Consider the following 12,220-nt stretch of genomic DNA (forward strand, 5'->3'; position numbering starts at 1 on the left):
GCAGCAGCTTTTGACACTAGTTGGTAGCTTGAGTGGGGAAATGCTGAACAGAGTGTTTGCCAGTTAAACCTATCAACTCCACAGGACAAACAAACCTATAATCCCCATACTCGGGAGGCAGAGGTAAGTTGATCTCTGTGAGTTCGAGTACAGTCTGGTCTAAAAATTGAATCCAGGACAGGTAGAGACTATAAGAGAAACTCTGTCTTGAAAAAAACAAAAAACATTTATATTCCTTTTACATTTGGCTCTTGATTCCTTTTTATCATTTTATTTTATTCAGAGTATATCCAGATTGTTATCTCCTAGTTTATATGTTCCCATTCCCACCCTAATTCCTTTTTCTGCCCTGTTCCTCTCCCATAGACCTCTGACAGAAGGGAACCTCCTACTCCACCATCTGACCATGGCCTATTAGATCTCATCCAGATAGCCTGCTTACGCTTCCCGTGCAGCCTCCCCACCAGGGGGAGGTGATCAAATCGGGTAGGGGGGAGGGGGTGGAAGCACCAGAGTTCCTGTCAGAGGCTGTCCTAGGTCCCTCTACAATCGTGGAGAATGAGCTGTCCATTGGCTGTATCTGAACAGAGGGTGTAGGTTCACTGTATGCATTGTCCTTGGGTTGGTGAAAAAGTTTGTACAGGACTTCTTAGAGACCTTGAAGGAGGTAACCCAGACCCAGAAAGACACACATGGTAGATCCTCACTAAAAAGCGGGTATTAGTGCAACATTTGATTCTTTACTCTCTTTGTGCACCCTGTCTACAGCTACACTCATTTCCCAAATTGCCACGAATATAATTAAAGTTTAAATTTTCTATGTTCTCCTACAGCCATTGCAATTAGTTATCAGACACAACTAATATCTTCATGTGATAGACTGATGGCTTTGTACAAGCTTCCTGCTGAGGAAGTGTCTTCATTAAGGAAAATTATAAAGATATCTATTACTCTCGAAGATATAGGCCCTATCATTTTAGACATAATTGCATGCAAATGCATAAATTAGATAATTCATCAATTGTCTTTATCTTTGCATTTAAGTAAATTGATTTCATTTTCTTTCTTTCTATCATCTAGCACAAGAACCAGACGACTTTCCATTGTCTTAGCATCTGCTATATTGCAGCTGTGAGAGGGTAGCAAAACCCAACTCTAGTTATTGATGACATTTCTGTACTCTTTGCTTTCATATTAGTTTTATTCTTCTCTTAAAAAGGAGCAAAATGGTTTATTTATTTGTAAGAAATGTGTATGAGTATTTTGCTTGTATAAATGTATGTGTATTGTTGCCAAAAGAAGCCACATAGGGCACCCCACTCATGAACTGGAGTTACGGATGGTTGTGAGCAGCCACGTGGATGCAGGGAACTGAATCCCTATTCTCTTCAAGAGCAGAAAAAGGCATTAACCACTAAACCAACTCTCCAACAACTAGAAGATATTATTTTTAAGCATAAATGCTAAATAAGTATGTAAAAAGTGAATTAAAACATATAGAACAATTTTATTTTTCTGAAGTTTTTTTTGTTTCCTCTCCATTATATTTATTTTCTTGGTAATATTTTTCTAGGTTTATAAATTGTGCCGGAGATATTTCATTTTTGTATTTTTCCTCAAGATGAATTTTCTGTGTAGTAATTATCTGTTTTCAACTCAAACAAGGCTTTTTCTTAACACATTTTTTTGTTTTGTTTTTCTTTGAATCCTTTTATTTATTTATTTATTTTACTATATTTTATTAATTTATTCATATTACATCACAATGGTTATCCCATCCCTTGTATCCTCCCACTCCTCCCTCCCTCCCATTTTCCCCTTACTTTCCTCCCCCATGACTGTGACTGAGGGGGACTGCCTCCTCCTGTATATGCTCATAGGGTATCAAGTCTCTTCTTGGTAGCCTGCTATTCTTCCTCTGAGTGCCACCAGGCCTCCCCATCCAGGGGATGGTGGCCAAATATGGGTCACCAGAGTTTGTGTGAAAGTCAGACTACATTTTTTATTCTTAAAATTCTATTGTATTTTCCCACTTGATTATGGTTTAGATTGATTTTTCTTTATTTCTTTATTCCAATTTTTTTGAATGTTTGATGTTTTTAAAATACTTTTATTTTATTACACATGTATAAAACAAACTACATACAGCAGGGAGAACCATGTGACAATCATGAGAATAATATTACATTCATAGGGAATTAGCCATCTGCATTCGACCCACCAGAAATAAGTGTCTTTCCTGTCTTGTTGGGTCTAAGGGAAACTACTCCCTTCACAATAGCCTCAAACAATATAAAATATCTGGGTGTAAATCTAACCAAGCAAGTGAAAGACCTTTATGAAAAAAATCTTCGCATCTCTCCAGAAAGAAATTGAAGAGGATATCAGAAAATGGAACAATCTCCTATGCTCATGGATAGGGAGAATCAACATAGTAAAAATGGCCATCCTACCAAAAGCAATCTACAGATTTAATGCAATCCCTATCAAAATCCCAATACAATATTTTACAGAAATGGAAAGATCAATCCTCAACTTCATATGGAAAAAAAAAAAACCACCAGGATTGCTAAATCAATCTTATACAATAAAAGATCTACCGAGGAATCTCCATCCCTGATCTAAGCTGTACTATAGAGCAACATTAATAAAAAACAGCATGGTATTGGCATATAAATAGGCCAGTTGATCAATGGAATCGAACTGAGGACCCAGATATCCATCCACACACATATGGCTATTTGATTTTTGACAAAGAAGCCAAAATGATACAATGGAAAAAAAGAAAGCATCTTCAACAAATACTGCTGGTCCAACTGGATGTCTACATGTAAAAATTGCAAATAGATCCATATTTATCACCCTGTACAAAATTAAAGTCCAAGTGGATCAAAGACCTCAACATAAAACCAGACACACTGATGTCGATTGGGCTAGGCACCTACCTATAGCTATAGCAGAATGCCATTAGAAATCATACCATTGAAATTTTCTATTCTAAGTCACAGGATATCCATGCAGTGTTAAGTATGGGCTCTATTTCATGGCATGGACCTCAAATTGGACCAGTCATTTTTTTTGTTGTTGTTTGCCAATTACATCAATTGGCCATCTGCATTCAACCCATCAGAAGTGTCTTTCCTGTCTTGTTGGGTCTAAGGGAAACTACTCCCTTCACAATAGCCTCAAACAATATAAAATATCTGGGTGTAAATCTTCACCACCATTGCCCCAGAATAACTTATAGGCAGGTCAGATTGTAGTTCAAAGGTTTCGTGTCTGGGTTGGTGAAGTTGCCTAGTTATAGAAGATGGCTGGTACCAGCTCCATATCCTCCATTAATAGGAATCCCCTCTAATGTTACTCTCATAGAACCCTGGGAGTTTCAATTGCACTAGGTTTCCACGTTGTCCAAAAATTCCTTACAATTTCAGATGTCTCTCCCCATATTCTCTCTCTCTCTCTCTCTCTCTCTCTCTCTCTCTCTCTCTCTCTTTCTCTCTCTCTCTCTCTCTCTCTCTCTCTTTCTCTGTATCCCTCCACCTGATCTTTCCTGTTCCCATTCCCATCTGCCCACAGTCTACCCACAAAGTCCATGGAGATCTATGTGGTCCCCGCAGACTCCTCTCTTTACTTAACATTTCTTGGTCTGAGAATTATAGCCTGAATACCATTTACTCAAAAGCTATTATCTGCTTATAAGTGAGTACATACCATGTTTGTCTTTCTGAGTCTGGGCTACCTCACTCAGGATGATTTTTTTCTAGTTATGTCTATTTCTCTGCAAATTTCATGATATCATTTTTAAAGATCTAAGTAATACTCCATTATGTAAATGTACCGTATATTTTATTCATGTTGAGGGACATGTAGGTTGTTTCCAGTGTCTGGCTACTATGAATAAAGCCACTGTGCATATATTTGAGAAAGTGTCTTTGTGGTAGGATGGAGCATCCTTTGAGCATATGTTCAAGAGTGATATATCTGGGGTCTGTTTTACGTTCCCCTTTCAGTTTTTTTCCAGGAACATGGGACAAGTAAAGTATACGAACTTCCCACCAGAAGATTTATATAAGTTATATAGTTAATGCATCTTCTTTCTACCTTAACTTAGGATCTTCTAACCCCCCTCATTTGCCCATTCTGGATATGTGCTATTAATCAATAAGCCCTAGAATGTTTGGACACAGAGTACAGGAGATAAGGGACACCCTGGATCCAATGGGACACTTAAATTCTCTCCATCACCCATGACACAAAGCATGGCATCCTAAGAAAAGTGCTTCCTTCCCAATTTCTGTCTTAAGAGTTTTATATAAGTCATTATTTTTGCTAATTCTAGTTTTAGAACTATATGAGTAAAAGGATTATTGAGAAAATAGTTCTAAACTTTACACAAGTTCATATGTATACTTAGCAGGGATAGATACTGACAATTCATCACTGTCTGCAGGATTCTAGAAGCATCAGTCGCTGAATCAGAAAGCTCTCACATTCAGAGCATGCTGGAAAAGTTGCATGGACCAAAGGGCCCATTTTAAGATAAATAAGATAAAATACTGTACCAATTAAAATTGAATTCATTCTTTTACAACATATTGTAAATGATAAGTTGATGAAATGACTTAATAAAGCATAATGTGGTAAACAAGCAAACAAAGACAAAACACCTTGAAGTTAAGAGGGTTTTTCTCTGGGTTATTAATCAAAGCCCATTCTGTGGGGCTTTCTTTGAATTTCCAGGCTGCATAATTGGCCTTCCAATTATGGCTGTTACTGTGAATGTAGAAGTGTAGAAAACTTTAATTTGGGAGCCTGGATTCAATGTAGGATAGCTCGGAGAACTTGTGAAGATGTGGAAGGGTTGGGGAGGTGAATAGTGTGTGGTTAGAGTAAATTAGGAAAATCAGAGCTCAGATACTGCTGCCACAGTGAAGACTTTATGTAACATATTTGACTACAGGCATAATTTCTCTCTCTACTATAACTGCATGCAAGGTGAATAGATCCATGCGTCACCTCTGGAACAAACAATCATGAGGTACTGCATGATATTATACTGTTCTTGTTGTTGTTGTTGTTGTTGTTGTTGTTGTTGTTGTTGTTATCTGTGTTATTTGCCTATATAGGTAACTAACTTCTCCTTACTTCTGTGAAGCTTTTCCTTACATATAAAATATCAAGAATTAACTTATGATAAAGTCTATTTCCTAAGAGACCAAGTACAAACTTGCTCAATCACTTTGGAAATCAATATTGCAGTTTCTCAGAAAATTGTGTATAACTCTATCTCTAGACCCAGCTTTACACCTCCTGGGTATTTACACAAGAGATGCCACACTACACAACAAAGATATTTGCTCAACTATTTTCATAGTAGCTCTATTCATAATAGCCAGAAACTGGAAACAACCCAGATGTCCCTCAACCACAGAATGGAAAAAAAACAACAACAACAAAACCTGTGATACATTTACTCTGTGTAACACTACTCAGCTATTAAAACAAAGAAATCATGAAGTTTGCAGGCAAATTGATGGAACTAGAAAGGAGCATTCTAACTGAGGTAGCCCAGATCAAGAAAGACACATATGGTATATATTCACTTAGAGGATACATTAGCCACATAATAAAAGGATAACCATACTATAATTCACAGACCCAAAGAAACTAAGTAGCCGAAAGACACAAGGATGGATTTTCAAATCTCACTTAGAAGGGGAAATAGAGTAATCAGTGGAAGTGGTTAAATAATCACTGAGGGAAATGAGTGTGGATGAGATATATGGTGAGAGGGGCCAGGAAGATAGAGGCCTTACAGAGGAAAGAGCAACCATGGGTGGGAGCACCTCTTAAACAAGATGGAAACCTGCAACTTGGGGGTTGTGCTCCTAGGAGGATATGAGGATGAGTTTAACTGAAACCCCTGGTGGCAAGGGTCATCGAGACTAGAGAGGCTACCCTCTAGGAGCCCCCCGGACAGACTTCTGGTAGAGAAAACAGAATACTACCCCTCCTACAAAGTTTACATCCAGAATTTACCCTGCTTTCAGAATATGCCAGGATTAAGATAGAGTAGAGATCAAGGGAGTTCACTCCATGGGAGTGATCCAACCCCTGATATTATTGATGATGTTCTACTGTGTTTGGATATGGGAACCTAGCATAGCTGTCTACTGAGTAGCCTTGCCTTGAGAGAGATCAAAACAGAACCAAGACTCACAGGCAAACATTGGGTAGAACATAGGGAGCTTTGTAGAAGAGTAGGGGTTGGGGAGATATAAGGACCCAGAGGGGACAGGAACTCCACAAGAAAAATAACAATCCCAACTAAAGTGGGCCCAGAGGGTTTTGCAGAGATTGAATCACCAACCAAGGACCAGGCATGGACTGGACCTAGGTCCTTTACACATATATACCTAATGGAACGCTTAGCCTCCTTGTGGGTGCCTCAGGAAGGGAATGGGGGCTCCCTCTGACATGGTCTCAGTTGCATGCCATTGAATTACTTCACTCTAGTGTGGCTGCCTTGCCAGAACACTATGAAAAAGGAAGTATACAGTCCTGATGAGACTTGAAGTGCTGGGCCAGTTTGTGCTTGGGGGAGGTATCCACTTTTCTTGGGGGCAGGGGCAGGGACAGGGGTATAAGATGATGAAAGAGTGGAGGGGCCAAGAGGATAGGAGTTAAAGGGCTAAAATTGAAATGTAAAGTGAGTTACTAAAATTTTTAAAACTTCAAAATTATTAGAAGAGGTGATGAACAAATAAATTATCAAAAGAAGAAATTGGATCTACTCACATTTTCTTTTTCTGTGGCTGAAACAGAAAGAGTAGTGATAGGCTGGTTGATTTATTTTATATTATCTCATTTTGTTAAGTAGTAGTCATGAATTCATATTTCTGAGAACATATAATGTCTACAGACTGAGTTGTTTCCATATGAGAAGGGGAATAATGTCCATTGTTTGCATGAAAATGGCTTGGGCTGTGTTATAAAGCATATGTAAGCATTAAGAGGGGATCTACTGATTTTTGCCTGTGTCTCTGCCTGATATGGCCCTTTGTATTTCTATTTGCATAAGAGTCTACTGCCTCAGGTTTCTCAGTATATAAAGGAGTATTCAATATTATTTGAATATTTGTTTTAAAATTATAAACATAGACTTTATTTATTTTTCTTAAAATTTAAGAGTTTAGGGATCTGAAACACTTAGTCTTTAGATTCTCTTCAAATGTTGACATTATTTTAATGATACAATGATCATAACTTCTATTGCTAGAGATGTCATCTCACTGGATAACCACTTACAATAGTATATAACTCAATTCTCAGGGCAGTGAGTAAGTGTTCTTATTTACCAGGCAACATGAAATAACTAAGAAAAAAATTTCAAAATACTCCGAGATTGATGAAAAAACACAACAGACTATTTACATATTAATGACTTACTCAGTTATAAGAACTTTTCAAACATAAAAAAGGGACTTGAAAGCAAAATAAAACAATTGCCTATCTATTTATCCATCTACCTATGGAAAATACTATGTCAAAATTACTGTTTGTCTTGAGGAAAACACTTCAGGAGATGGTGTCCCTGGGGAATTTTGAGGAGCTAAATGTCCCATGTGACTTCAGCATCATGAAAGCATTAACAAAGAAGCCCAGGAGGACTACTTCCAGCCTTTATCTCTACAGTCACAAATACAACAACAACAACAAATCTTTGGATTAAAAAAAAATAACATCAATCAGAGGTGAGCATTTTTTAATTTAACTGAGGTCTTAACCATCTTATTAGTTACCTCAGAGATTCAGGGCAGTTTCGGAAGATTGCTAAGAGTTGGAAGAGGTAGAATAGAAAATTGAGGTTAAAATCAGACACTCAAAATTGTATAAATTTCCTTTCTAGGAAAACTGAAACCACCCTAGGACCTATAACCACAGCACCTTCTCAGGATAGTCTGTATGTTAGGTGCAAATCCCTGCCAGCCTTTTGCCCCGTTTGAGTTTTATCATGTTGCATGTTTTCCCCTCTGATTTACAAGCTGAGCTTCTCCAAAGTAAGGTGTCCACAGAAATTCTTCTTTTCCTGCTACCCTTTGGGTTTCCAGAATCCCAGCGGTGATGAATGACTGCCTCCTCTCCATAGAGAGAACCATATGAAAGACCATTATTGTTGAAGAGGGACAATAAAGGGTAAGAGAGAAAGAGACAGAGAGAAAATGTAGGGTGGTATTCAAGTTCTGAAAGGAGAGAAGAAAGATAGAGACTAACATCTTAAAAAATTTTACCTGGTCTCTAGGTCACAACTTGAAAGCTGAAATAGATTTCTGACTATTTGTTGTCTAAAAATTTTTGTTATTAGAGATATTTTTAAGATCCCATTTTAAAACTTCACTGTCACTTTAGTTCAAGGTATGCGCCTTCTTTCATGGTCTCAGACCCTACATATATTCAGGGGATATGATCAGGGATCTTGCAGTGAGTAGTCAGGGTTTATGCAAGGTATGTATAGGGTTTGTGTTGTGAGTTGACGATGGCTGTGCCACAGGCAGTCAGAAGCTGTGTATTGTGTGGTCATGGAATGTGCAGTGAATATTCAGGGGCTAGGAACTGAGTAGTCAGAATCTATAGCTTGTGTAGTCAGTGGCTAAACTGTAGGCAGTCAGAGACTGTGCTGTGGGTATCGGGGGCCGTGCAATGGGCAGTGGGACTTTACTCTCATTCTTTAACCTCATTTCCCCCAAATCACATTAATTATTGCCATTTTCATTGCTGTTTTACTATTCATCCTTCAGTTTTGTTTTTATAGAGTCAAAGATACTTAAGGAAACATTACAGAACCCAGTTGCCAGAAAGCACTAGCTGTGGGTTCTTTTTGTAAGACAGTCGTAAGAACATTTAGGGCTTCCTTAGATGGCCTCCTTTGGAGACTGACCAGTTATACAATTCCTTGACAAGTGCAATGTCCTTTTCATTATACTTTTCATAAGGGAACCGCCCCATGTATTTTACCATATTAACCTCCTTCATCCCGCTAGTATTCCCCTTTGTTGGAGTCCTAACAAGGTAAGCTGAGTACAATCACCTCCTAATGTCCTTCTTACCATACACAAAGCTCACATAGTTTCTACTTCCACCATGAGTGATAATACAAGCCTTCTCTTCTACCATTCACCTCTCCCCAGCCCTTCAATAGTTCCTATTATCTTCCCATATTCAGAAGTGAGAGAGAGGCAAGCCCATGTCTCTTAAGTTTCTTGAATCACTTGGGGGAGTCATCTGCCTCTAACTTTGTAAAAAGGAGCTCCCATATAATAGTATTCTCCAAAAGGATCCCTACACCTCAGTTGTGATGCTTCTGCAGACACTTCACCTCAGTGAACCCTCAACTCTCCATCTTCTCAGGTTTAAAGGATGAAAGTGAAGAATGTCTCGGGGCCTTTTTTCTTTTGTGTTTGCATTGGTATGAGAAGGGTACATATCTGTACCCCTTCTGTGTTTGAATGTGGGTGTGGGAGCCTAAGGTCAACTTTGGGTAACATTCCTCTGGAGCTATTAACCTAATTTTTTGAGACAGTTTCTCACTATATACTGGAGTTCACTTATTTAGCAACCCTGGCTAAACAGTAAGTCACAAGGATCCTCCTGTAGTCACACACACGACACACACACACACAGACACACACACGACACACACACGGCACACATGAAGATCTGCACATAAAGAAAGAAGGAGAGAGGAAGAGAGAGTAAAGGAGGAAGAAGGACATGGAAAGACAGAGGAAAAGATAGAAAGAGAAAGAGAGAGGGAGGAATTAAAAGCACACACCACCACCATTACTGTTCTTTGTATGGGTGCAAGAAATTAAACTCAGGTACTCAAGTTTGCACAGCAAACATTTTACCAACTTATCTACTTCCCTAGACTCTTTTTGCATTTAAAGTAAATAATGCTAGGGTATACTTAATCTTTACAATATCGAGCACTTTTCTGTTTTCTTACTTTAGGGAGTTAAACAGATATTAGAGGTACTTATAAATATTTTGGTCAGAAAATGATCACTGAGAAGTATTTTTTTCTGGATTGCTATGGAATTTTTTAGTCTCTGGAATGCTTAGACAGTTCCTTAGTAAGAAGCCCTTACACTTAAATATAGAAGGCATTTCTTTCTTCTTCATCATTAAAGAAGTGACACCCACAAACTAACTGCAGATAAATGGTACAATTCAGGGTTTGTTGTTGTTTTGTTTAGACAGTATGAAGAATTTGCATTTTTTTCTTCAGATTAGAAAAAAATATGAATCAAGGAAACCAAACCACCATCTCTGAATTCATCCTGATGGGTCTCTCCAACCAGGCTGAGAAGCAGAAACTTATCTTTGTGATTTTCCTGAGTATGTACCTGATCACTGTAGTTGGAAACAGTCTCATCATTCTGGCCATTGGCTTGGATATACATCTTCACACACCCATGTATCTTTTCCTTGCCAACCTATCCTTTGCTGATATTTCCTCCTCTTCCACCTCAGTCCCAAAAATGCTATTTAATATTCAGACTAAGAGTCAGTCAATCTCCTATGAGGGCTGCATCACACAGATGTACTTTTCTATTGTCTTTGTTGTCATTGATAATTTTCTTTTGGGAGTCATGGCTTATGATCGTTTTGTGGCTATCTGCCACCCTCTGAATTATACAAACATCATGCACCCTAGGTTCTGTCTTTTGCTCACTGTCTGTCCATGGACTCTTAGCAATATTGTTGCCCTAACACATACACTTCTGGCAAATCAGTTGGTTTTTTGCAACCACAACACCATTCAACACTTCTTCTGTGACTTGGACCCTCTGCTCAGACTTTCCTGCTCAGATGCAACTATCAATGAACTTGTGAAATTTATTGTGGGTCTATCAGTCATCACCTTTCCTTTTGCACTTATCCTCTTATCCTATGTCTGCATCATCAGGGATGTACTGAGAATTTCATCCACAGAGGGAAAGTGGAAGACGTTCTCTACCTGTGGTTCTCACCTGACAGTTGTATTCCTCTTCTATGGCACAATTGTAGGGGTTTACTTTTTTCCTTCATCTACTCACCCTGAGGACACAAACAAGATTGGTGCAGTACTCTTCACTGTGGTGACACCCATGATGAACCCCTTCATCTATAGCCTGAGGAATAAAGATATGAAAGGTGCCCTGAGAAAGCTCATCAATAAAAGACATTCCCAGGCTTTGATGTCATAAGCCTCTGAACTTTGATATGAATAATTAGATGAATGATTCAGCCCAGAGTTTGTAGAATAGTTTTGATGCTCCAAATTTTAGTGAACCATTTTGTATCTGCACAGTAGCTTCTTACTTCCACCTCTGTATGGCAAATGCTTTACCATAAGTTTTGGTATTGGAAATAAGACCCATTATTTCCATGGTAAGTCACTATAAAAACATAAATTTGATTACAACATATTACTATAAACTTCGGTACAATTTTTTGTGATATGCTTATGTTGACTTACATTGAAAGGTTCATATCTATGGGTATGCCTTTTTAATGTCCTACTTATTCCAAACCTGAAATATGCATGATAAAGAGTGGATTTTGAATGAAGTTGGTTGAATAGAGAGGGTAAGAAATCTGGAAGGATTTAAGGGAGGGTAAAATGATTAAACTATATTTATTGAAAATGTACAAACTAAAAAGGAGTAAATAAATTAAAGAAGAAGAGAGAGTGTTGACCAGCTCAAGTCAGAGACACTTCAGGTGAGGATTTACTTGGGTATTTCTTGATCCCTGCTAGTAACATACCCACTTTAGACTACATATTGTCTGGTGTAGATGATCTCAGCAAAAATAAGTTTCTCATTAACTAGGTTTCTCATCAATAGAAATTAATTACAATGGGGCTTTGAGCAAAATTCAGACTGTTAAACATTTATCAGGCTGAAAAAGATGTTAAACAAGATTTTATCATTATCTTCTAAACCCCACCTGGGTAAACAATCTTTTCCAATAGCCAGGTATAGTATTGAAAATATTCTTAATTGCGTAGGAAATGTGTTTAAATTGGTTTGTATCCATGTGGGATTGCTCTGCTACTCTGTATCCCCTTTCTTATAGATTCTATGCAATATTAAACACTTTACTCTAGTTGCAGTGAGTCCCAAGAAGCAAAGAGATAATTTGACAGGCAATAGAGTTGTATATTGAGGTT

At 38.1% G+C, this 12,220-nt stretch overlaps 1 protein-coding gene across 1 annotated transcript; it reads left to right on the top strand.

Annotated features, from left to right (window-relative positions):
- The first annotated feature begins 10,304 nt into the window (after positions 1-10,304).
- On the top strand, positions 10,305-11,252 carry LOC127190055 (olfactory receptor 1S1-like). The gene has a single exon (XM_051147105.1). The coding sequence runs from the start codon at positions 10,305-10,307 to the stop codon at positions 11,250-11,252; it is 948 nt and encodes a 315-aa protein (XP_051003062.1).
- The last annotated feature ends 968 nt before the right edge of the window (positions 11,253-12,220 follow it).

This window comes from Acomys russatus, chromosome 5, assembly GCF_903995435.1.
Source record: "Acomys russatus chromosome 5, mAcoRus1.1, whole genome shotgun sequence".
NCBI lineage: Eukaryota > Metazoa > Chordata > Mammalia > Rodentia > Muridae > Acomys > Acomys russatus.